The 26281-nt window shown below is 55.5% G+C and overlaps 1 protein-coding gene across 3 annotated transcripts in view; it reads left to right on the top strand.

Annotated features, from left to right (window-relative positions):
• The window catches only part of AGO2 (argonaute RISC catalytic component 2), a 116581-nt gene that overhangs the window by 12773 nt on the left and 77527 nt on the right, over positions 1-26281 (top strand). The window contains exon 1 of one of the 3 annotated variants that reach the window (XM_047842386.1): positions 25116-25138. The exons of the other annotated variants lie outside the window; for them this stretch is intronic. Coding sequence (XP_047698342.1) covers positions 25132-25138 — 7 coding nt within the window. The 5' untranslated portion in view covers positions 25116-25131. Of the gene's footprint in view, positions 1-25115; positions 25139-26281 lie in introns of those variants that run through there. 3 annotated transcript variants of the gene reach the window in all.

Raw genomic sequence — 26281 nt, 5'->3', positions numbered from 1 at the left:
CCCGTTGGGAGTGCCGGAATGTGACCCGGGGCTGAGCAGGGAGGTCAGCCCGCGGGCCTTTCAGTCACGGAATATTCTAGAGGTGAATTAAGGACAAAAGGTCTTGGGTGAAAATTCTCTGAAAGAGAAAAGGCTCTGACGTCAATGGAAAAGAAGGTAAGAAATTCGGTTATAAAGCTGTGGGAGTTCCGTGTGGCCTTGTTGTTTTAGTTTATTTTTTGGTCTTCAGCAAAGCCCTAGGTTGACTTTTCGAGGGATTTAACTTTCATTCCATCAGGGAATCCTCTCCCTCGGAAGAGCGTCGACCAGCGGCCTGGAGCAGTATGCCTCCCGCCCGTCAGAGGGGGCTGCCCCGGTGGGTTAGGTGGGTTATCGCTGCCGCCCCGTCGGGGTGGCGAGGAAGGGGCGCCGTGGGCCGGGGTCGGGGGTGCCATCCGCCCAGGTCCAGCGAGGATGAAACACCAGTCACGGTTTGCAGGAGATACTCTGCTAAGCTTCCCGGTGGTGGCCAGTGTCATTCCCACAAGCGGCTCTTTGAAGCGTGGTTTGTCATCTACTTCTGCGTGCTTTTAGTGAAATAACGTACTTTTAAGTGCGCGTTGTGGAGTGAGGGCTGTGAAGGAATCTTGCCAAGTCTTCGGGGGGGGGGGGGATCTTTCCCAGCCTGACGCTGTGTTGTTTCCCTCGTCCTAGACAACTCCCGCCTCCCTGGCTGCACTTCCCAGTGTCAGCGTGCACCCCTGGGGGCCCCACGGCCCTCCCCCTGCTGTCGATCCTGTTGGTGTGGGCTTTTCCGAGCATGTCTGCCTCGTTAACAAAGGGAGAAGAAGATACTCGATTTTTCAAAGATAGGAAATTCTTTCAAAATGTCATAGCCTTTTTATAAATGGAGGCGAAATTCACTTAACAAGGGATTTTGTTTTTTATTTTTTTCTCGGAAGATTTTATGTTTGTTTAGAGAGAGAGAGAGAGAGAGAGAGCACGCGCGTGTGTGTAGGGGAGGGGCAGAGAGGGGGCGGGAGTGTGTGGGGGGGAGAGAATCCCAAGCAGGCTCCACGCCCAGCTGGAAGCCATGCTGGGCTCCCTATTGCCACCGTGAGATCGCGACCTGAGCCACAATCAAGAGGGGGGACACTTAACCGACTGAGCCCACCAGGCGCCCCGTCACAAGACATTGTAAAGCATGCACTTGAGTGGCATTTAAGCACATTCACGGGGCAGTGTGCCATTACGTCTCACAAGTTCCAAAACATTTTCATCACCCCAAAAAGAGGCCCTTACCCGTCAGCCCTGCACCGTTGCCCCTACCCCTGCCAACACCATTCTGCATTCCGTCTCAGCGAGTTGCCTAATCTGTATCTTTCGTGTAAATGGAATCCGACTCTACAGAACCTTTCACGCCCGCGGCTGTTTGGACCGAGCACGGTGTTTCCAAGGCTCGTGCGGCCCATGTTGGCACCGTCTCCCTCCTTAGGCTCAAGGGCTCTGTTGTATGGATGTCGCACCATTTGTTTGTGTCCATCTCTTGGTGGACGTTGGGGCTGTTGCTACCTTCCGACTGCTGTGAATACTGCTGCCAGGAACATCACGTACCAGGCGGTGTGTGGACATAATCCGTAGTCGCTGGGTTATACTCCCTAACTGAGGGGATGGTCACACTGGTTTCCGCGGGGGCCGCACCATCCTACGTTCCCACCAACCCTGTTATCACTGCCTTTTAGAGAAGGAAGCTCTCTACGTCATAAGCCATTTTGGCATCCCTTATTATTTACTAAAGTGCAAACAAATGCTAGGTTTAAGCATGTTTTGCCCAGATCTACTTAATACCTGTAAGATACATCCATTTATTCATGCCAGGATTTATTTTTAGTTATTATTATTTTTTAATGTTTATTTCTGAGAGAGAGAGAGAGAGGGAGAGAGGGGGAGAGAGAGAGTGTGAGTGGGGGAGGGGCAGAGAGGGAGGGAGACCCAGAATCTGAAGCGGGCTCCAGACTCCGAGCCGTCAGCACAGAGCCTGACGCGGGGCTCGAACTGCCGGACCGCGAGATCGTGACCTGGGCCGAAGTCGGACGCTTAACCGACTGAGCCGCCCAGGCGCCCCAGACGTCTCTCGCACTTTGTGTAATCTGTGACAGTCCCTCAGTCTCTGTCTTTTGTGACCCTGATGTGGAGCCCTTTCCAGGTGGCTGGTCCCGGCTCACCAGTGCTGGGTTTTTTTCTGCCGCAGCCCATTTCCTTTTAGCAGGGAGTGGCGTGAGAAGGCCTGGGCCCGGGGTGTGTGTGCTTTGCTTGTTGGGGGGTCCTTGTGGTAGACACGGCTAGGCAAGCTATGTGTTTGTTCTCTCACACACACGTGCGTGCACGTCTATATTTATCCGTCCTTCTGTATTTATATATGAAAAGCCGTGAGTTCCTGCTGATACTTCTGATTCTGGTCCAATACCACCAGGTTAATTCTGGCTTTCCTCTTTCCTCATTTATGACGTCTTGTAAGATAGTGAGAAGTCTGTGTCTCGTTCAGACCTACTACACGGAAAGCGGTGGCAAAACTGCTAACCGGCGTCCTTGGGAGAGACAGATGTACCAACTAGAGAACTGGTGTGTGCGCGCGTGTGGGGCTCGTTTTGTGGGTGGCCAGACAACACGCCGTCGGGACCTTGTGCTTCAGAGGGCCTCCCCGGAGCCTCTGTCCTCTGCTCCCTTCTCTCTGACACCCCCCCCCGCCCCCCGCCTGTGCACCCCAGCATCACTGTGGGAGGTCTCAGGTCCTCGCTTCTAGTTCTGGTGCCTGACGCATTCCGTTACGTGTCCGCGGAGGGTAGTAAGTAGTCCCGACTGGAAAATGACGTTGTCTTAGTGCCTCGGGTGGAACTGAAGCAAACGCAGGAGGGCCAGAGCCCCAGCTCCTGCGCGGACTTGCTCTAGGCGTTGCTCAAGTGCACGCTGGCCTCGCTATAGAGTGTGCACCACAGCCCGGATGGCACTTGGAACAGCTGCTAGCGGAACGCCCCGTGACGCCGCTGGCTGCGTGTACATGTCGGGTGCGCGCATGGTTAGCGGCCCAGGCAGCTCAGCTCTGCATCCCTCCCCCTCTCCTCTGCAACCCCTCCCCCTCAGCCTCTCCCCCCTCCCCTGCAGCCCTCCCTCTCTCTCCGTAGCCCCTCCCCCTCAGTCTCTCCCTGCTCCCCTGCATTCCTCCCTCCTCCCCCGCAGCCTCTCCCCTCCCCCCACGCAGCCCCCACCCCGCAGCCTCTCCCCCCTCTGCGTCCCTCCCCCTCTCCCCTGCAGCCCTTCCCCCGTGCCTCTCCTCCCTCTGCATCCCTCCCCCTCTCCCCTGCAGCCCCTCCCCTGCATCCCTCCCCCCTCCCCCTCAGCCTCTTCCTTATACCCCCCAGCCCCTCCCCCTCTCCCCTGCAGCCCTTCCCCGCATCCCTCCCCCTCTCCCTCATCCCCCCCACGCAGTCCCTCTTCCTCTCCCCTGCGGCCCTCCCCCGTATCCCTCCCCCTTCCCTGTACCCCCTCCCCTGCATCCATCCCCCCATAGCCCCTCCCCCTCAGCCTCCCCCCCTCCCCCATGCAGCCCCTCTCCCTCGCACCCCTCCCCTGATGGGGGTCTCCTGTGGAACCCTGTGGCTGTGTAGACTCCCACTGTAGGCAGCATTGTCTCCTGGTCCTAGTGTTTAAAAAATTACTCTTCCCTTCACGGTGAAAAGAATACATCTCATTTCAAAGAATTTAGGAGATAGTGAAATAAAAAGAGAAAAGAGTCACCCCTAATAATCCTCAGGAGACATAGTTAATATGTATGAGTTTATTTCTAGATATTTTTTCCCTTTTTTCACCTTCTCAACCTTGTTTATTACCTTCATGACAGTGCACTTTCAGCATAACGGGGTGGGGGGGGGCAGGTGACCTGCAAAGTAGGCAGGTCACCTCAGGGGCCAGGGGTGACCTTTACCCGCAGTGTCACCCGAGTTGCTGTTCCTTCCTCCTCAGTCCCCTGTGTGGAGATAGTCGGGTCACCTGCACGCATAACTGATGTTACACCTGTTCCCCCTGCCCCCCCCCCCCCACGATCATGGGCGTTGATAAGTGCTGGGCATCCGGGGGGCGCAGGGCCCCGTCTACAACGTGCTTACCGTGGGAAGGCGGCCCCCACGGACCCGCGTGACCGCGGGCAGCTGTGGTCCGACTCCCGGCTCCTGTGCCTCCGTGGCCTCATGCGGTGGAGCTGGCGTGGACAGCCCCGACCGTCGTGAGGATTCGGTCGGTGGCTTTATGAACCGGCTGCCTGGCCCGCAGTGAGCGTCCCATCACCTGCTGGTGTCATTATCCTTGTTCCGTGCCCTCTTAACACACCCTCCTTCCCCTCAGAGGTATTTTCTGTCCCTGATGGAGTGTTGGGGGGGTTGGGGCCTGAGGGCAGGACTGCACAGCTCGTACGTAGCTGAGAATAGGTCATCACGATCTGTCTGGTGGAGGCAGGGTGTGTGTCGGGGGGAATAATCTGCTTCATAAAACCACACAGGCACTGAGATGCAAACAATTAGTGCCAAAACATGTCTTCCCTAAGGGATTAATCCCAGACACCCCCTTGCCCTAAGCTGACTTCATTCATTGCTCCAGGACACCTGCTGGGCACCCACAGTGTGGCCACCTGTACCCCAAGGCCGAGAGGAGAGAGGAAGGCGGTTTCCGGGGCTCTGCAGCTGCGTGCCCGGGTTCACCTCCTGGCTTCATCACGTTAGCTCCCGGTGCCTGTTTCCTCATCTGTGAAACAAGGGTGAAGAAAATGACCGTGCCCATTTTGTTATTACAACTAATAATGGTTAATATAAAATTATTCCTAGAATTATCAGGGTAATTAACATTGTATATTTTATACGTAACGTGCAGGGATATTTAGTTATAGCAGAGAACTGTTGATATACTTATTTGTCTTAATTATTGTCATGATTGTTAATTATGTAATGTTAATTATTCTAATAATTGTAATTAACAGTCATTACCGTGAAAGTAAAGTGAGTTCCTACATGGAAAGCGCCTCCTGGTGCCTAGGATGTGCTCAACGCAAATTACTTATCATATCAGCGATTCTCTTAGCGGGTAGAAGAAATGTCGCACGCAGCTCCTTTGGGGAGTATGCCCTTTGCCGGGAATTTGAAAATTATGCTTCGAGGTAAGTTTGTGCTAGCGTGGCCTGTTGTCTGTGGTCAGTGAGGGCCGCTGTGGCGGTGGTGGGGGGCCTCGGGGAGCCTTCTCTCCCGCCTGGATGATGGGGTGGAGAAACTGCGCGGATCTGGGTTACAGGGTGCCCATGCGAGGTGTGGGCGCCTCAGTGTAAACGCTGTATAGTCGCCCAGAGGTATCCCTCTGAGTCCTGCAGGACAGCAGGTCTCTCCACGGAATTTTCCGTCACGCTCCTGGAAGACACGTCTGCTGGCTGAGGCCCTTCAATTCTGAGACTCCCCATGAGAGACTACAAACCCGTACAGACGGGTGTGGCACGTGTTTCTCGTAAAACACCCTTCTTTGAACGGGAACAGATTTTTCTGATTCTTCTAAGTGACTGTTTCCCGTACTTGGTCCGAGTTGTTTGCGTGAACGCTGTCAGAGTTGTTTTCTAAACAAAGCCCCAGAAGAAGCAAAGCAGCCACATTGGTGCTGTAACTCAATAGTGTGTCTTAATTGGAAACAGGCCTCGGTGTGGATGGGGTCTGTGGTGGGCGGAAGGGGCACATCTCTGCAGGGAACACAGTAGAGTTGCGGGCCAACACCTGCAGGAGGCTTGTCTAGATTTTAAGAACAAACCAGAGAACCCAAACCCGCTGTGAGCCTGCGAGGACCTCATTTAACCGGTTTCCGTCCGTGTCCCCCAACACGCTGCAGTCCACAGAAACTACTTCCCGCCTGACGTGGTATCTTTTTATTGTTCCCTGAAGTATCGGCTGTTGGTCTGGTAGTGGAGGGGTTCCCTTTTCATTTTGGGACGTTGGCTTTGAGCCGGCCGCTGCTCACGCGGTGTTTCAGTGTCGTGAAAGCCGTGCCAGCCAGTGTGACGCGAGAGCGGCCCCCTTGTGGGCCGGGGGACTGAGGACGGGTGCAGACGGTGGGTGGCCGCTGACCCCTGGTCGGCTGCCTCCGGGCATCGGGACCTGAATCCCGCGTGGGCCCCTGTCACCCTCCACTTTGTTTCCTTCTTGTTTGTTTTAAGAGTGGACCGTCGTAAATGCTTGCGTTTGGCGAATCAGTATCTTTAGCCTTAAGACCGCAAGTGCTATTTACAGCCTGACTGCGGGACTTAGGAGACCATAGGGGAAGTGTGCAGAAGGTAGTGAGTAGGTGTGTGGCAGGGACCCACGTGGATGGTCACAGGTGTGTGTGATGAAGACGGGAGGAGAATCACGAGGCTCCGGAAGTGACTTCTGCAGAGTGAGGACTGGGGTGGGGGATGGGGGGGGGCAGTTCAGCTCAGGTGTTCTGTACCTGTGCGGTGCTTCAGGTGTGCTGACGTGGCCCTAGTCAGTACTGCCAGTGAGGAAACTGAGGCACAGCAGGCCGTGCTGGAGCCCAGACATGGAGCTGCCTACAGGGTCCAGGACCTTGACCCCCATCGGCGGCATCTGGATATCGGGAGGACCTGGCACACACCAGTGGGCCCGCTCCCGTGGTTGAACGCCGGGAGAGTAGCTCTTTGCTTTGCCACCATTATGCAAACGTAGAGGATCCTTTAAGAGAAATCTTTGTAGCAGCAGAGACGAAAGAGCAATCAGTTGAAAAGTTTTTTAGAATGCTCTTCTGAATTAATGGATGCTGACTTGGGTTCTGCTTTTGCTTTCTTCTTTTTTTTTTTTATTAAAAAATAATTTTTTTAACGCTTACTTGTTTTTGAGAGAGACAGAGCACGAGCAGGGGAGGGGCAGAGAGAGAGGGAGACACGGAACCCGAAGCAGGCTCCAGGCTCCGAGCCGTCAGCACAGAGCCCGACGCGGGGCTCGCACCCAAGAACCGCGAGATCCTGACCTGAGCCGAAGTCGGACGCTTAACCGACTGAGCCACCCAGGTGCCCCCCTGCTTTCTTTTTTTAAGCCGCGGGTCTGTGATGCCCTCTGGTATACTTTGTGACGCTGACCCTGCAGAACTCGACACTTGGGGGGATTTCCACTAACCACAGCTTTGTTAATATCTGAGGCATTTTCTGAAGCTGCCCCTGCCGCTTACCGATGTCTGAGACCACTTCAGACTTTTGTGAAGGATGATGACCAGGATTGGGTGATAGGGTGAAGGCCCAGCTGCTGGACCCGTAGGGCACTTTACATCAGAAGGAAATGCCTGCACTGAGGGTGGGGCCTGGTGAGCCCTGGTGGCTGGGGTGCCGCTGGCTCTCTGCCTCGTGTCGCTCACCGTGGTTTGTGTGCCGACCTTCACCTAGCCGGTATGATCGTGGCGCATGCCCATGTTGAGATCACTTCCCTGGTGGGCCGGTGTCCTTGCTGTCCCTGTGTGCAGTTGGCACGTTAGTACAGGGGGACACGGGGGCCTAAATTCAGTGGCGGGTTGTTGTTTTAAGATTGAGCTAAAAAATAGAGGAGGAGGAGGGCAGACTGGCATTTCCAAGCCAGTCTGCAGATGCTCTCCTCTCCCCTCTTGGTAGGATCATCTCCGACTGAGCCCCCGGGGCTGGTGAGGGGCCGTCATCAGGCCCGTAATTCTCCAGAATAGTAGCTGGGCAAGAAAGCTGTTTGCTCAAATCTTTTCCCTGGTGAGAGTTTATGTATTTTGAAGCGAATGATGTTTGCTGCCTTTGAGTTGAGCGCTTGATAAATAGTTGTTTAAACTGGAGTGGCTGAATGAACTCGGAACTGATTTGATGATTTGCCAAAACCTCCCCCACCTCCAAAAGAGAAAACAAAAGTATTGGAAACGCGCACTGGCCTCTGTTCCTGGATTCCGAAAGTTCGCTGCTGGTACAGACTGTGTACTTGCCTCCCTCTCCCTTCTGGGTTGTTTCTGTTGGAGGAGAATGCTAAGTGGGTTAATCCAAAGACGTTTGTAAATTAACTTAATCCACTGAGGTCTACCGTGGATCATTGCACTAACTTTGGAACAAGCAGGGACTGTTTATTAATGATTAACTCTGTGTTTGTTCTGTTGACATTTTGTGTGTGTCCATTTCCTTTTTTTGGTTGGCAGTTTCCTAGAGAGAGAGGACCATCTGGGGCCGTCTGTCCTCACGTCCTGTGTCCGCGAGACGCGACACCGCTGATGAGCACGTCTGAGCTGCACTGCCCAGAGCCCAGCTGCCTGGCGCGGGGTGGGGCGGGGCGGGCCCTCCCAGCTAGCCCGAGGGGTTGCTAGACCACGAACCTCTGTGGGGCCCCAACAGTTGGAGTTTCCTGTGTGTCCCCAGTGGCCGCAGGTGGGGCCATTATTCCTGGAGAAGCCTGTGGCAGAGCCACAGTGTTTTCAGAAGATAGTCTGGATGACAGTCCACACCCACAAAATGAGCAGTTCAGACAGTGGCTCTGACAGTTTTCTGCATCAGGACCTGTGTAAGGTCTCAAATGATCAAGGACCCCAAAGATCCTTGTTTCCGTCGGTTTTATCTATTAATAATTACCGTGTTAGAAATTAAACCCAAGGAGCCTACGAAATAACGCATACATAGTAAAGAGAGCATATGTTAATAGATGTCAATTAATAGATCGCACACGTTAGGAGATGTGTGTTCATAGATCTTTTTTTTTTTTTTAATGAAAGGTAACTTTTTAAAAAACAAAAAAAACGTAGTGAGAAGAGTGATACTGTTTTACGCTTTTTGTAAATCGCCTTAAGGTTTGGCCTAATGCAAGCGGCTGCCTTCCACATTGCGTCTACGGGGATGTGTTGTTTTTGTTGAAGTGCAAGGAAGAAGTCTGGCCTCACACAGATAAACAGCTGAAAGGGGGGAGGAGTGTTTGTTTTGAGAGTGAGAGAGCACACTAGAGAGCATGAGTAGGGGAGGGGTGGGGAGAGAGAGAGAATCCCAAGCACCTGTGCTGAGCCACCGCGGAGCTCGATCTCAGGACCTCAGGACCTCAGGACCTGAGATCATGATCCTGAGCTGAGATCAAGAGTCTGAACCACCAGGCGCCCAGGAGGAGTATTTAAGTAGCCTTTTCAGACGGTTGTGGCTGTTCCTCTTTGCTACCACCCCCAAACTCAGCCAGTAGTAGTTTCTTAGAAGCTGGTGGCAGCGGGATCTGAAACCACATAGGCGCAGCGGAATCGGTACTTAGCTGGGTGTGATGTCACACGGCAGGTGTTGGACACTATTGGCTCGCTGACTTGCGCGGGTTTTCCAAACATCGGCACGTGTCACTGCACACGGTCACGCAGCGTATTCGTGGATGTCGCCACACGTCTTATCAGAAAGAAGTCTCTGTTAAGCTCGTGGGGGTGAGTACGCGTTTTCCACAATTCGGGTTTTGGCGGCAAAGCTCGCCTCGTATCCTTGCAGCAGATCCCGGCGGCTCTTCTGGAGTGGCAGGCCCACTAGGTTCAGGGCCGGGGACGCGTCTGTCCCCCACCCAAGGCCGTTCCCCCCCCGGGAAAAGGCCGCTCAGCTCGCGGCCTGACACTCACGCCAGTACTTTTCCTCTAGACGAGGAGACAGCCGCCGCGTTTCGGGAGACGCACACTTCCTGTTTCCTCACACAGATAGAAAAGGCTGAAGAGTCAGTGTTTCATGAGGTGAATCCTTCGCGCGGGGCACTTCTGGGGAGCCCGGCCTCGCCGCCTCGTGCGGGTCCAGTGCTGAGCCGCCGCCCAGCCGGGTACCGGCACCTGCAGTCTCACCGGCCGTTGACCCTTCCGTGTACACAGAGGGTAAATAATGTCTCGGTGTCGTGCCGAAAATACTTGTGACCTTGGGAAACGCCCTCAAAGGCTCCTGGGGACCCCTCTTCCGCCACCCACCCCCCAGGAATTCCTGGGACCCCTCTTCGAGAATTGCTGCGTTAGGAGAATCCTAAGTCCTGTTCTCTCTGTGGAATGACGGGTGTGTGACTGTCTGATGGCAGAGTCCACGCTAATGAAAGTGCAGCGAGCCTTACGAACGTGTTTTAATGAAACCGCCAAGGAGGGAGTCAGATTTGGAGTCTGGGTTCTCGCGTGTGTGGCCTGGCCGTGACCGCGTGAGGGGCTCGGGGGCTGTGATTGCGCCCTCCGGGCGGGCCGGCTCCTTGGCGCGGGTGTGGGTGGGTAGGAAGAGGACTCCCCATCTTTGGTGCGGAAGGAAGTGGGGCCCAGCCTGCTGGCTCCGTGTTTCGGGTTGTCGGCAAGGGGTCTTGTGTTCCTTTTGGAAATAGGCAGCTTCACTGAGTGGCGTCTTCAGTTTGGTGAATTCTGTCTGTGCTTTTTGTGGAAGTGTTCGTAAAGGTCGTTCTGTTAAGAGAGCCTCTGTCTTCGCCAGCCGGTACGGATGAGTCTTCGTCCTTGTTTCGGTACTTCTTGAGTTGGGGGGTTCGTCTGAGCGAGCCTGGCAGTCTGCAAGCGACCTGCGTTCCTGGCTTGTGTCCGGAATGAGTTTAAGACAGTTTTCTTGGGGCACGGGAGTGACCCCCTTCCCCACCGCCTGTCCTGCTGGCTCCTTGTTGCCACCGGATTTAAACACAGAGTGTCTTCCCCCCCCACCCCCCCAGGAACAGCCAGAAGCCCGCTTGGGGATTTGTTGGTGGGTGTGCTCCGGTAAAGCGTGGTCTCTGTGGCTGCTGTTCAGGATGGTGTGTGTGCTTTCGCTAGTAGCTTCTGACCTGCTCTAGAAAAAGATGAGTGAATGGTGTGACCCACATAGAGAAAAGTGTTCTAATTGATTCTTAACCAGCAGGCGTCCACCTCCGAGCGTTTGAAAACTTTCGAAGAGTGTGCTAACTGATGCGCTGCCTTGTCCCAGCCCTGGCCCGGGGACAGGGCAGAGACCTTGCTGTCTTGCCCGGACTGGTGCGGGGCCCTCCCCTCCCTGTTCCCTGTGCTCCTCACCTGTGTCTCTGCAGTCTGGCACCGTGCCTTCCTCCCTCAGCGTGTGGGAGCACCTGCCGTGGGCTGAGCCACGTGCAGGCTGCTGAGGTGATGCAGACCCAGGGGGTTCCTGCTCTCGGGGAGCTTATGACCTGGGGGAGCAGACAACTGGTGGCCAGACACAGTGCGTCTGGTGCAGGGAGTCTACTGAGGCGGTGGGGAGGGGGGCGTTGTTGGACAGCGTTGCTGGGGGACGGGGGGCAACATCCGTGGGCCCGAGGGAGGGGTGCCGGACAGGCGCATGCTCAAACCCTGCCGTGGCCGGAACCGAGGCCAGAGGGCAGTGGGCAGGGGGCCGCCGTGGCCTGCTGTGATCACACTGCCTGCTTGGCCGGTCGCAGAGGTTGCCAGCTATTTATAGAACACACTGCGAGCCCTGGAGCCTGGCATCACGACCCAGTGTGACCTCACCGGGCCCACGCCAGCCTCTCCCCCTTCTGCCCTCGTGCCCTTGAGGCGTCTGGTCCCTGGTCGTGGTTCTGGTCCTGCCCACCCATTTCCTGCTGATGGACGTTCCTTCCCTCCAGGGTCTGCTCAGAGCGGGCGTCTCGGGAAGCCTTGCCAAATAGCTAAGTAAGAATGCCTTGGTCTTTTGTCCAGTCGGAGGCTTGTTTTGTTCCCCCCCAGCAGCCTGATCCCACCTCCCCGATCCCTACGCTGCTGTGGCCCACGGAGCGAAGCCAGCAGTGGCTCGGGTCCCTGGGAGACAATGTTAGCAGGTCCCACCCCGGTGGGTGTGCAGCGAGAGGCCCCAGTGGGAAGGAGGGGCACTGGATCCTGTGGATGGACAGGTGGACAGACGGACAACGGCCTCACGGTCGGCTCCTCTGCCCAGCTGTGCTAGCCCCGCGTGGCATCCCACCCTGACCACCCGTGGGACCATTTGGACGTCCTGAATCTGCTCTGTGACCCAGCAGGTGACCCTGGTATCACTCTTGGAAGCCACTAGAAAGTAAGAAGTCTGCAGGGACGTCCCTCCCTTTTACTGCTTTCGTCTGGCTCCCTCAGCAGGTAGGGCTTCTGGGTGTTTCGGGGAGGGTAGATCAGTGGCCTCAAACCACAGACGCTCTGCTGGCCGAGCGTAGGACTCAGTGGTTTTCCTGGAGCCCGTGGCCACGAGCGAGCAGCTCTGGGCGAGGTCACCGAACGCTTGCCGTGACCTTCTCTCGGCCCACGCCCGCTCCTTGGGGTTTCGGTGAGTGCCGTCTGCTCGGGCCCTCCGCTGTGTTCCCGTCTGTGGGCACCTGCTGGGCCTCCTCTGATGACTGGGAAGCAGAGTGCAGGCCACACGGGCTGTTCAGGACTGGCGTTCTGCCCCTGGAGCGTGGCTGGGGGCCCGGAGTGCACACCGAGTGGCACAAGGGAGGCGTGCTGGAGGGGACGGGGGGTGGGGGGACCACGCTGAGATCCACGTTGGGATGCTTAGCCCTCTCTGGTATAACACTAACACTCGAGAAAACAACAGCTTTATTTTTTCGAGATACAGCTCACAAAGCCCCAAATTACCACTGTATTTTTTTTATGTGTTGTGGTTAAAGATCTGAAGGATGAGTTATAGCGCCGATAACCGGGTCCGGCAGGCGAGCTCCGTGCCACAGCGGGCAGAGGAAGGCCCGTTCCTCTCCACGAGCGCGAAGGGGCCCAGGGCTGAGAGCACAGGATGGTCACACGTTCCCTGTGGGTGTGTAAGATACGCATAACGTAAAGTTCTCCATTTGAGAGCGTACCATTCAGTGGCCTCACGCGCACTCACGGTCTGGGGACCACCGCCTCTCTCCCAGTTCCAGAATTCTGTCACCACCCCCCCCCACCCCCCACCCACGCCGAGCAGGAACCCTGTACCCACTGGCCACCACCCTTCTCCGCAAGAGTATAGGAGGTACCAAAGTCCGCATGTCCCATGATTCTGCTTGGAGGAGCGTCCAGAATGGTACCTCTTGCATCACCTGAGAGTATCTTCAGGGTTCACGGCACTGCAGTGGGTGTTAGTGTTTCATTCCTTTCTACGGCTGGAGAACATTCCATCGCGGGGACATACCGCATTCTGTTTTATCCCTTCCCTGGACAGTAGACCTTCGGAGTTGTTTCCAGTTAAGATATTTTTAAATTATAAAATTCTTACTCTTCTGTGCCTTAAAGCTTTGCCAAAATTACAAATGTGTGTGACATTTTTTTTTTTAATTTTTTAACCTTTATTTATTATTGAAAGACAGAGAGAGACAGAGCATGAGCAGGAGAGGGGCAGAGAGAGAGGGAGACACAAAATCTGAAGCAGGCTCCAGGCTCCGAGCTGTCAGCACAGAGCCCGACGTGGGGCTCGAACTCACAAACTGCAAGATCATGGCCTGAGCTGAAGTTGGACGCTTAACGGACTGAGCCACCCAGGTGCCCCGTGTGTGACATTTTTATCAGGGGATACACAGGACGGTTTGCTACGTTTTCCATGCTACACTGAGAGCATTGGCTTTTGGACGATGTCACTGTTGTTCCGTTTGCCTTGTGGGAAGAGAGCGCGGCGTGGGGGAGCCCCGGGTGCCTCTGTGTGAGCGCACGGGTGTTGGGAGCCCTGCTGAGGAGTCTCCCTGAGCCCCTGTTGAGAGTTTGGAATCTGCCTGCTGACTTTAGGCAAATCGAGATGTAGTTGACGTTTGAAAAGACGTTGCGCACTGTGTTTTTTTTCTCTGTGTCTGTAAGCATGGGAGAATCTTACGTATTTTTAGTAAGCCCTCCTGAGTTGTAAATTTTTAGCGCGAGCCTATCAATTTATAATCATAAAAAACAGCATTCTGCATCAATTGTCGTATTGGCCGTGTCTAATGTATTTCACAACTCGAAGGCATGTGATGTCAGTAGCAGAGTGGGGCAAACAGTTATGTTTGACTCTGTTTCACCTCACGGGAGTTTGTCAGCCTGTCCCTTCCCCGAGGACCCCGGTAAGCCTGCTGGTCCCCCCACACGAGAGCCGTGAGGTTCCCCGGCTGCCGTGGAGGCCCTGAGCAGGCTCGAAGCTTTAAGCGTCCGTCTCATAGAGCTTCCTCAGCCACGTGTCTCATCACTCGTGTTCCTGTCCAGTCCACGGTTGGGGGGAAGTGGCCAGAGGAGGGGATCGCTGGGCCTTGGCCCCGCGCAGTGTGGCGGTAACCCCGCACCGCGGGCAGCCCCAGCCACGGGGGACCGCCCGGGCCCCTCGTGTGCCGTTCCGTCTGTCAGTCGGCACACTTCCAGGCGCATTTCTTACTCCCGAGCGTGTGTAAGCGGAGAGTCTGATGGTCCCCAGAGCACTCCTCCCTCGGCCTCCAGGAGTCCTAACACGTGGCCGGTTTGGGTTCCTTTCTGGAACAATTCGAAGGCAGTCCTACACGTCGTCATTCGTCCACACAGACTTCAGTGTGCGTCTCTAACGACGAGGGCTCTTGAAACGTGGGGTCACGTACCAGGACTCCCAAGCGATGGCTGGTCCCTAACGGCAGAGGGACGGTCAGGGCTCAGGTTCCCCCGTGGCCTCACGGTTGCCTTTTTATCGCTGGTGTGTTGGTGTCGGTGTTTGTACGCACAGTCAGCCGTGAATTCTGGCACACCCGAACAGTTTTGCTCACAAATTTTCAGGCTCGTGGAGGTTAACTCCTGGCCGGAGGCCGTTGCCCGATGACTTCCTGACTTTGCCCACAGTGCAGAGCTCGCGTTGGTCACTCACGTGGTTTTAGGGACACGTGCTGTCCATTGCATCATTTACCGAGGGTCCCCGGAACTCCGTCTTCAAACGACGTCTGCTCCGGGCCCACGGGTTGTGCACCTGGGCCGCCGTGGGCTGGCGAGGGAGGCAGTTCTGCCATTAAGGCCGGGTGCTCTGGCGGCCTGGATGGCTGGGCTCCCTCGGTGCTGCTGCACTCAGCCTCGTTGCCCCCCACCCCCGCCCCAGAAACCTGGGTGCAAACACCAGGTTCTTCCGAAAGCCTCGGACGGTCGTGGCTACTCCACACAGTTCGTTGGCCAGGGCGGGCCGTGCACCTGAGTCTGCGGCCAGCCACCTGCCACGTCTGTGTGCCCGGGAGCCGGTGCCAGGAACGCGTTCCTCACGGAGAGTCTGTGAAAACTGCAGCGTAGGTGAACCTTGAAAGCATTGTGTTCGGTGAAAGCAGCCAGGCGTGTGAGTCTGTGTCCATGAGGTGCCCAGAGCAAGGAAATCCAGAGACAGGAGAGCAGATGACTGACTGGTCACCTGGGGGGGGGGGGGAGGGGGAGGGTAGGAGTGACTCCTTGTGGGGTGTGTGGTTTCTTTCTGGGGCGGTGAAGATGTCCTGAAACCAGACAGTGCTGATGGATCTGCTAAAGCCACTGCATCATACGCTGTAAAACGGTTAAGGGGGTACCTTTTATGTCGTGTGAGTTCTAATATAGTTACGAAAAACAAAAACAAAACAACTCCCCAAAACTGGCCCCGGATCATTCTGTGCGTGCCCCTTCCTGAACCCAGATTTCCAGGCTCAGCTTTGGGCTCGAAGGTGCCAGCAGACTTCTGTTTGGAGGTGTGCGTTTTTGGTTGGTTCATGAGCGAGCAGACGTGGCCCTGGGGTCCCACCTTATGCTAAATGGGGTCCACTAGGACCCAGGTCTCCAAGCTGCAGAGGGTGCTGGGGAAAGTGCCCCCTCGCCCCCCTTACTCGGTGTCAAGATGGACGCGATCCAGCCAGGGGCTGGAGCCTGACGTGAATGGGAAAAGGCCGCGATTGTGTCGTTTAAAGACGGAAGCATCCTGCACCTGGCAGGGTCCATAATCTGAGATGCGTGCAGGTGTCCGAATTTCTTTCCAGCCCTTTAAAGAACACCGAGCACATTCCTATTTACGTTAAGTTGTGGGCTTGTCTCTCTTACGGAAAAATTGAGTAAAGAGGTCTAACAGTCCTGGGGATTCTACCTGCTGGATTTTCAAGAAATCCTAATTAATTATCCTGACACAAAACAAAATAAAAACAAAAACTTGTACCTCTACGGGATGTCGGTATTTAGACGTGACATCTCAGGGGCGCCTGGGTGGCTCAGTCGGTTAAGCGTCCGACTTCAGCCAGGTCACGATCTCGCGGTCCGTGAGTTCGAGCCCCGCGTCGGGCTCTGGGCTGATGGCTCGGAGCCTGGAGCCTGTTTTTGATTCTGTGTCTCCCTCTCTCTCTGCCCCTCCCCCGTTCATGCTCTGTCTCTCTCTGTCCCAAAAATAAATAAACGTTGAAAAAAAAAAAAAAAAGTGACATCTCAAATGTCCAACCGCACCGATTGGGGGAATTTCCTGGTGTCTGTCTTTTGGTAAACTTGCTTTTCAGTGTCCCCTCAGGGAGCTGTATTCATTCCAAGTGAGGGGACTCCGGTCGAGTTGGAGTGAACCTCAGGTGTCTGCGGCAGGAGCCTTGCTGAAGAGAGCGGGGAGATTACTCAAAGCCGAAGCTCGTGTTACTTAGTCTTTTCAGATGCTTTTCTTGGTGCGAGGGGCATTCTGGGATTTGTTTGTTTATTTTTGGTAATCGTACCATGATAGGTGCTGATGAACGTGTGCCTTGTTTTCTTTAAAATGACATCACTTTTCACAACGTACAGGGATCGTAATTTAAAATAAACACGGGAGCATCCTTACAATAACGTCTGAGATGAAATGCTTGATTGCTGAATATATTGCTGAGGAGAGGAAGTGTGTTTCTTTCCTTTCACAGCGGCCGCGTTGCAAACCGGACCCTGCAGGTGCCCAGGCTGGGAGTATTTTCGTGTGTAATGAGAATCCGTGTTGATCACGAAAGAAAGATATAAACAGAAGCTGCAGCTTTCCCTTCGTAATATTCATTTGCAGCCTCTCTCATGCTCTGTTTAAAACGGGACTCTGAAGCGTTCCTTGTAGAAAAGAGTGACTACAGAGAGACGCGGTTGTCCAGGTGCAGGAAGCTCTTAAGGCAGACTCAGAACCGCTCTCGCAGGAACCGAGAAGTTTCTGTTTCCCGTGCGTCTCTCCAGGGCCGTGTGGGCTGGGTGCCCGGCCCGGTGCAGCCGCCGTGGGCGACGGCCGAGCACCCCCTCGCCCGCAGGAAGCGGCGTGTGCATCTCCCCGGTCTCACCAGCACAGGGGCGGCGTGGGGTGGCCCGGCCGTGGCAGGTCGAGAGGGCCGGAGCCCGGGACATGGTAGAGCAGGAGGGGTCAGGCGATGCCACGTGTGACAAGGAGGTGTCCCTGAGAAGGTGGCTCCTGAAAACAAGTGCGCGGGCCACAGGCCTCTGAGGAGGAGTGTTTGGGTGGAGGGAAGGCAGGGTGGAAGCCGCTGGCGGAGGGGGGGAGCAAGAGCTGGCAGGGTGGCCGAGCCGGGGCCTCTGACGAGACAGGGTGCTGCGGGGGGGGGGGGGGGCCGATGGGGGGGCGCAGAGTGACACAGTTTGCCTGCCAGCTTCTGACCGCTGTGTGGACATGGGGGGGGGGGGACCACTTAGGAATTGCGGAGTGGTCCTGCGGGTTTGCAGCCGTGTGCTCACGGGAGGCGGAGCGGGGAGCTGGCAGACTCCGGGTCCACGGGGGGGCATCGTGAAGGTGGAGGCAGGGAGGTTTCGTCGCAGGCCGGGTGTGAGGGAGAGTCAGGGGTGACAGCATCGTGGTGGCCTGAGCGGTGGCCTCATGACTGAGATGAAGACCCCGTTGGGGGGGGGGAGTAATGCGGGGTCTTGGTGACTCTGTCAGGTGGGTTTGGAGGGGTGGGGGGGATCCTCCTGATTTGGGGAGGGGCAGTGGTGCTGGGAGGATGGGACTGGGAGGCGCCCAGTGTGGCCAACTCAGAGGGGCGGGGAGAGGGGAGGGCCGGCGAGCGAGCAGGCGTGAGGGAGGGCGGGAGTTGACGCGTGAGGGAGGGCGGGAGTTGACGCGGGACATGTTCGAGTCTGCGCTGGACGTGCAGCTGGAGGCCCTGAGAGGTGCCTGGGGGCATGTGGACCGGAGAGGCCTCCAGCGGTGCTCAGGGTGTAGAGGGTGCTGGTGGATGAAGGGGCAGAGCTGGGGAGCGGGGGTCCAGGGCTGAGACGCGAGGAGTCACGAGGAGCAGGCCCGCTCGTTGTCAGGTGCGGCCGAGGGCACTGCCGGGCCGAGGTTTGACCGTGTGACGCGATGACCCTGGGAGAGCACTTCGTGCGCGTGGTGGGGGCCCCGCCCGGCTGCAGAGCCGGGGGACAGTTAGGAGTAAACGCAACCAGTGGCTCGACGGTTGGGGGGTGGACCGTGGGATCCAAAGACCGCTCTGTCCTGGAGTCTGGCCGGGCTCGCTTTTCACCCGTGAACGACTTTGTGTTAGTTCCTTACAGTGTCTTCCCACTCGCACTCGTGGGTTCAGAGTTGCTTGCTTCGGTGCTTCGGGATGTTACTTCTCTTTCTTGGGGACGCCCTACCCTTGGCATTCGCTTCTGTCTAATCAGAGCTGCTTTATAGCTGATGTGCGATTTCCTCTTCAGGGTCTTAGGAGGTTTTTTCTCTGTCTCCGTCTCGTATTGTTGAAGATGGGAACAGCCTGACTGAGAGGGGAGAGTCACAGCAGAGAGGGGGAGGGGTGGCTGGAGCCTTGTCCCTGATTCCGCCCTGGTCTGCAGGCAAGGGCTGGGCCCGGCGAGGACACCATAGTTCTTCGCCCCCAACAGATGCTCCCGGAGGTGTGGGCCTGGGACAGCTCTATTCTTTTTTTCTTTTCTTTTCTCTTTCCTTTTCTTTTTCCTTTCCTTTTTTTTTTCCTCTTCTCTTTTTTCTTTAATGTTTATTTATTTTGAGAGAGAGAGAGAAAAAACACAAGGGAAGGGCAGAGAGAGCTAGGGAGAGAGAGTTCCAAGCAGACTCCGCACGGTCAGCACAGAGCCTGATGTGGGGCTGGATCCCCTGAACAGCAAGATCATGACCTGAGCTGAAGTCAAGAGTCGGAGGCCCAACCTGCTGAGTCCCCCAGGTGCCCAGGACCCTCTTCTGATGGCTGTTACACCCTCCCTCCATGAAGCCGGCGAGTCCGAAACTGAGGGAGGGGGCGGGAGGGGCGTGCCGGACATTTGGCCACGGCCTTGCAGGCTGCCGGAACACCCGGAGGGTCACGGGAGGCCGGCAGCCTCTAAGGCAACATGGGACCAATCAGCGGCATGGTGTTTTTGTCATACTTGGGGCCCGGGTTCAGACCGGCCTTGCGTCAACCCTGGATCCCAGGGGAACTGCTTGTGCTCAGCTGACCGACCAACATCTCCTTTTGTTTTCTTTCTGCCCTTAGACATGTTCCCTTCCTTTGAGCCCCGCAGGGCATCAGAAAGCCCGTTTCTTCTGGGGGCTTCGCAGCCACATGCCCCTTCTGTGTGCTGAGCTGTCTGCTGGTTTCCTCCACGTCCTTGAGTGGGGACGTGATTGCCAGAACACTCCCCAGTGAGCCTTCCTCCAGCATACGTATTTCAGGTGTCCTCGTGCAGCCTTCTTTCTTTACCTTATTTTTTATTTTTTTCATTGCTTTATTTATTTCTGAGGGAGAGAGAATGAGAGAGCAAGCAGGGGAGGGGCAGAGAGAGGGAGGCTCCACGCCGACAGCAGCAAGCAGGGTGCAGCGCTGGAACTTCTGAACTGAGCCGTGAGATCGTGACCTGAGCCCAGGTCGTCGGAGGCTCAACCGACTGAGCCACCCAGGCGCCCCCGTCCTGCGGCCTTCTTTATCGTAACAGGACTGGCTGGCGGCTGGACATCTGAACAGTCCGTACTGAATTGGGGGCCCTTGTAGGGAACAGCACTGCGACCAGGAAGATCTGGTCGGTGGGCCTGTAAAAGATGTGGTGTTTGCTCTGGGTGCTGTGGGAAGAGCCCCCCAGGCCGAGTGGCGCAAAGCCACAGCTGTTGTGCTCATGGATTCTCTGGGTCAGAAATTGGCACTGGGCCCAGGGGCGGTGTGCTTTCTCTGCCCCGTCAAGCCTCCTCCGGGAGGCAGCGGAGTGGCTCAGGGCTGGGACCATCTGGACACCTCTCCACTCGCAGGTCTGGCACCCGGGCTGGGTTGACACCAAGGCTGGTTTCAGCAGAGCCTGCTGGCCAGGGCGCCCACATGGCCTTTCTGTGTGGCTCGGGCTGAGTTCTTCGAGGAAGTATCTGGAAATCAGACATTCCCAGGGAGCACAGCGGTTGCTGCGTGGCCTCTTCTTATCCAGCCTCACAAATCCCCAGCATCATTTCCCTTTCTCCCCTGCTCTGCTGGTCGAAGCTGTCACCAGTCTGCCCAGACTCAAGGGGAGGAGGGGATGTGGCCCCCAGCTCTCGATGTCAAAAGGAATTGGGTTGCTTTAAGACTGCCGCCGTGTTGTCCTTCCAAAACAGTTAGGACCTATTTCAGGTCGGGAAGCAGAGTCTGACGACCGGCTCTGTGGTTCAGGACGGCCATCAGGTGCCCGGTTGTCGTTCGTGACCGTGCTCTTGCATGAGGGCTGTCAGCTAACTGCCGTCACACGTTATGGCAGCTGGGAGCGCCTGGCCCTTCCAGATCCTTCCAAACCATCCTGATCCAGCCAGAGAGCCAGAGGAGGCATGGAGGCTTCCCGGGAAGAGTCCAGACTTTGGAAACAGAGACGCCGGAGTCCGGGTCCCAGCTCTGCGACTGTGCGACCTCAGGCAAGTCAGTTCACCTTGTCCGTCTCTGTCTCTTCTGCAAGATGGCGACACTCCCTACCTTAGCAGAAGTGTTTTGAACCTCACGGGAAAGGTGAGGTGCCATTTGTCCGGGCACCTGGCACTCAGATTATAGTAACCGGAAGGCGTTGCAGGGAATGGCCTTAGTAGTTCAGCGATATCATTAATAAGAGTCACACGTCGCACCTTCTCGTAGGATCCTGATAGGGAACAACCACCCAGAATCTGGCTCCCTTTTTCCGTGAACAGTGCACATTTCTTGGATCTTTAAGCCCCCCGTGATGCTGACTTATCAGCGTGCTGCAGGGGTTTGAAGAGAGAACATGCGTTAACATGAGGCCAGATGGCTGAGCCTATCACCGAGTGCAAGACTAATTAATTGAAGTATCTTTCAAGCAGATTCTAGCCTCGTCCCTCCTTTGTACCTGTGGTTTTTGTTGTTTCTAAATGGCATCTTTGTAAAAGTCATTTTCCTAATCAGGAGCTGCTCAGGTAGAAAGAGGCAGTGGATATTTAGAATCTTGTTTTCAGCAAGCTTGATGAATTCTTTCAGTTCTCACAGTTGTCTGTGGTTCCGCCGTAGTTTGATGCAGGTGACTGTGCCTCCACGTGGCACTTTCGCGGTTTTGTTTCCAGTCGTGTTGGTTGTTTCTTTTTCTTTTGTTTCTGCACTTGGTAAAACCTGTCGAAGTGGTGATTTCAGGCCTCGGTGTTTGGTTCTGACCTCAGGAGAAACCCTCCTGATACTTCTTTTGCGGGAGTGAGTGATGTTTTCAGGAGGTTTTCATTGGGTAACTTACTAGGTCCAAGAAGTCCCTTCTGAGTGGCCACGGGCTTTTGCCTGTCTTGTTTGTTTTTGCTTTGTGAATCACGAGAGGGTCCTGATTTCCGGACGACGTAAGGGACGTGTGTATGCGTGCCACACGACTAGTGCCAAAATGCGTTTAGACGCGCGGGGCGCTCCGAGGCGTGCGTGCGTTAACTGTCTCGGCTAGAGGGCCGCCGGGACCTCAGGGGTAGTGTGAAGTCAGGTCCCTGTGAGGGCCGGGCCGTCTCTCCAGGTGTTGAGAGCAGATGCGCCGCCCTGGCCGGCCGCACGGCTTCACGAGGGGGGGCGACGCGTGTGAGCCAGGACACGCGTGGCCCCCAAACCCCTGAAGTCCCGGGTAGATCGGGCACTGGCATCGGCAGGCTGCACGCGTGACAGAGGTGTGACAAAGCGGGGCGTAAGTTGGAGAACGTGGCGAGTTACTCTGTTGCTCTAGTGGGACGCACTGAGCAGGAGCAGCCGGACAGAGACGCGGTCAGTGGGTCCTGTGAACCTGCGGCATCTGAAAGAGTGTCCTGTCGGGTGGCAGGGGCTCTGGGTGGCTCTGGGCACCGCGGGGTCTCCAGGAGAGAGACGTCTGCTGTGGCTGGTTTCCAGGGGCCGAGACGAGGAGCGGGACGGGCTGGGGAGGGAGTGGGCGTGCGGAAGCCAGGTCAGGGATGCCCTGCGGCTCACGGAGTGGCCCGTGCGCAGAGGGCACAGGGTCGCCGAGGGTCCTGCCGCACGACGGGCACTCATCCGAGCGGGGAGATGGAGTGTTCTCCTGGGGCAGCTGTCAGGCCTGGCAGGGAATGGGGAGGGAGCCGGGACTGTCCTGGATAGAATTTAGCAAAGCGATTGGCTTCAACGGAAAGAAATGTAAGCTCATGCCTGCTCGGTCAGGATTGAAGTCATTTGGACTTCTAGGTTGGCAGCAGCTTAGAAAGAGCCCTTCTCCAGTAACTGAGCCCAAACCAGCGGGTCCCGCTGAGTCCTGCTGGCCTAGTCTAAGACACCTCCTCCACTTCCTCCTCCTTTCATTTTTTCTTTGAGAGAGAGAGAGCAAGAAGGAGAGGGAGAGAGAGAGAGAGTCTCAAATAGACTCCTTGCTGTCAGTATGGAGCCTGATGCGGAGCTCGAACGCATGAACCTTGAAATCACGACCTGAGCCGAAACGAAGGGCCAGGCGCTCGGCCGACTGAGCCCCCCAGGGTCCCCATCTAAGATACTTCTTTTGGGTGTGATGGCTTCAAAATGCCTGACAAAGCCCCTGACTTTGTCCTCCGTAAGGGCCATGGGGACTGTTGTGTGTGTCCCCTTCCCGCCTGCGTTGCCGCATTAAGCGGCCGAGCTGCTCTGTGGGGCCGTCAGCCCTCCGGGGCGTCTGGCCTCAGTCCCGCTCGTCCTTTTCCGTCTGTGTTGGACCACGTAGAATAACCGATACGGCAGTGGACAGCCACCTTGCAGCCTGGGCACCCAGGGTCACCTGTCAGTTCCCCAGTCGGGCCGAGGACGCAGAGCCTTGGTTCTGAGTGACACGGGTTGTGTGTTAGCCGAGGAGGGAGAGATGATGGGTTTCGCCGCCTAGCCGGTGAAAATAGACACTTATTCTTTCCACGGCAGGCGGAAAGCGAAGACTTCCCTCAGTAGCCCCGTGGGACAGAACTGAAATTGTGGTTTCTTTCGTTTTTGATACCATTTTTCTCTTCCTGATTCCTTGTCTGTTAAAATTCATCAGGCCTCACGAGCTGATGGTGATGGATCAGGATCCGTGGATTCGCGTTAGCTACACACCCGCCTGCTGGTTGTGCTTCGTCCGTTACCCGGGTTAGGGCTTGAAGTCAGGAGTGCGTCCCACGGAAAGAGCCTTGGCTCACGCAGCTGGTCGGTGGCCGTGCCTTCCTTCCAGAAGGGCAGACAGGAGGCAGCCAGACCTGTTCCCGGCCGCTCTGAGTGAGAAGGTCACGTTGCAGCACACCCAGTCCACGACTGCCACGTGAACGGCACGTCTGCAGAAGGTGCTTGCCCTCAGGCGAGATGTGCTCCCAATGTGTGTGTTTTCTTTTCCATTAAAAAGTGAACAAAACGTTGGTGGCTACCTGCATTTGGCGGTCACGGCTCTAGCTGGACCGCGGGGCTGTCTGTGCGGGCAGCACCCCTGCACGAGTGCAGATGCCACGCTCCCCGAACCGGGCTGTGGCATCGGAAGGGGCCGTGTGTGCTCTGCATCGGGACCCCCGTTTGTGCCTGCTGCAAAGGTTGCACGTTAGCGAGATGGTTTCTTGCCACCTCAGAAATTGACTCAACCCTGTAACCTGAAGGGAGGAGGAGGGAGGAGGCGTGTGGGGCACGGTTATAAATGGGCAGAAATCGGTCCCCTACTTTTTTTTCCCTTGGGTGCACTTTCAGTATGAGTTCCCTTTATCTGGGCTATAGAACCCAAATTGTGGCTTTAATCTTGGACTTGAAATAAGGGCCGTGCGGGCTTACCTCCGTGTGGCAGGTCCCCGGGCACTGGCAGGTGCCAGGGGGCTCCCCGGGACAACCTCATGGCTGCGTGTGTGGGGCCCTGCGGGTGGCCTGGTGGCCGCCCATCTTCTAGATGACGGGGCGTCTCCTCCAAGATGGGCCCCTCCTGTCTGCATCTGTGTGGCTGTGGATGAGGGGCCTCAGATATACGTGGGAATCCTAACACACCCACCTCACATCCTGGATTGGGCAACCTTTTTTTTTTTTAATTTTTTTTTTAACATTGATTCATTTTTGAGAGACAGAGAGAGACAGAGCATGAGCTGGGAAGGGACAGAGGGAGGGAGACACAGAATCCAAATCAGGCTCCTGGGCTCTGAGCTGTCAGCACAGAGCCCCACGTGGGGCTCAAACCCACGAACTGCGAGATCATGACCTGAGCTGAAGTCGGAGGCTCAACCGACTGAGCCACCCAGGCGCCCCCTGGATTGGGCAACTTTTTAAAAAGATGTCTCTTAGGCGGAGTACTGGCTATGCTTGCCACCTCTTAGTTTTTGTTGAACTTTGGAAATTGTCAGAGAAAAATAGAGTAAACACCCATTCATCCTCCTGCCAAAATTTGTTCAAAGTTGGTTTTGTAGGTTTTTAAAAAAATAGCTTTATTATTGCTTTTCTAATAAATAGTCCACTTAAAAGAATCGAGGCAGAAAGCGCAGAAAGACAACTTATCACATGACCTCCCAGAAGCCACCACTTTTGTTTATGAGCCTTCCTACACCACACGTGTGCGTGTGTAAATACGTGACAAATGGCACTGCCCCCAACGCCATCGTGGAACTTCTCCCGCTTCCCAGTATGTGGAGTCGTTGTTTGTGTGCGGTGTCGGTAGGTTACCGCAACAGCTTATTTAACAGACTTTGTGCTGACGAAGTCCTCATCAGTCATGTGTTGGGTGGGCGTTGATGCGTTCCGGGGCGGGGATGTCTTGCTGTTGTGTGTAGGTGTCTGCGTGCTTGAGGATAGATGCCTGCATCCTGAGTTACTTCATCAAAGGGCACAGGATTTTAACCGATTTCTGTAACATACCTTCAAGACCAGCCAGCTTAGATGTAATCAGACTGATCATTTTCCCCGGCTCTTCTAAATGCCAGGTAGGCAAAAAAAAGTTGTTTACGATTTCAATTTGCATTTTTTGAATGAGGGCTGAATATGTTTTCTGTTTGTCGGCTACTGGTGTTGCCCGTGCGCACTCTCCATGTTTTCCCGTTGGAGTCTCAAATCCTTATGAATCTATGTAGACCGTCTACCCAGGTTTATGTTTTTAGGTTGGTGAAGTTATTATGTCACAACATTTTCCGAATTTCTTGGGCAACCAGAGAAGCTTTAAAAATCCCGTGTAGTCAGACTGGTCTCTTGTGACCTGCATTTTGGTTCCAAGAAAGAGAACATTCCGACTCCCGAATTATAAAGGACTAATTTAATTTAATTTTAATTTTAATTTTAGTTTTTTTAAGACTATTCAATTTTAACGTTTGTTTATTTTTTTTTTTTTTTGGGACAGAGAGACACAGCATGAACGGGGGAGGGGCAGAGAGAGAGGGAGACACAGAATCGGAAACAGGCTCCAGGCTCCGAGCCATCAGCCCAGAGCCTGACGCGGGGCTCGAACTCACGGACAGCGAGATCGTGACCTGGCTGAAGTCGGACGCCTAACCGACTGCGCCACCCAGGCGCCCCATGACTATTCAATTTTAAAGTAGTTCTTTGGATGTCTTTGTTTCAGTTAGAAATGTTGCCTATTTACAATCTGTGTCCATTTGGAGTTTGTTTTGTAATAAGACGTGAGGGAGCTCATCTTAACTTTTCCCTCAAGTGGTCAGTGTTCCACCTGTCCCTTCTCTCCTGTCCCACAGTTGAAATGTCACCTTAGCCTGCCCTGAACTGTCCTCACGGTTGCTCCTGACGTGATTCTCTGCCTGCCCTCTGCTGAAGTGAGTCCCCCGGGGACAGGGACACAGCAGGTGCTCAGGGAGCATACGGTACACGTAGCCTGAGGCTGGGCACACAGTCAGACCTCACTTTAGTAGCAGCTGTTCCTGGGCTCTCCTGTGCCAACGGAACGAACTTGGGGGGCCTACTTTATGCACTGTTAGCCCACCCATTTCTTTTGGAAAATGTGTTTGGCTTAAACATATCCACTGTCTCAAAAGGACTTGAGGTGCCTTGGCCTGGTGGCAGAACTCATGGGCTCTCACAGCAGCAGGACCTGAGCTGAGCCCAGCTTGGTCTGTCCT

The sequence above is a fragment of the Prionailurus viverrinus genome, chromosome F2 (genome assembly GCF_022837055.1).
Source record: "Prionailurus viverrinus isolate Anna chromosome F2, UM_Priviv_1.0, whole genome shotgun sequence".
Classification (NCBI taxonomy): domain Eukaryota; kingdom Metazoa; phylum Chordata; class Mammalia; order Carnivora; family Felidae; genus Prionailurus; species Prionailurus viverrinus.
Note: the sequence above shows the minus strand (reverse complement) of the source record. Positions and strands in the feature narration are given on the sequence as shown.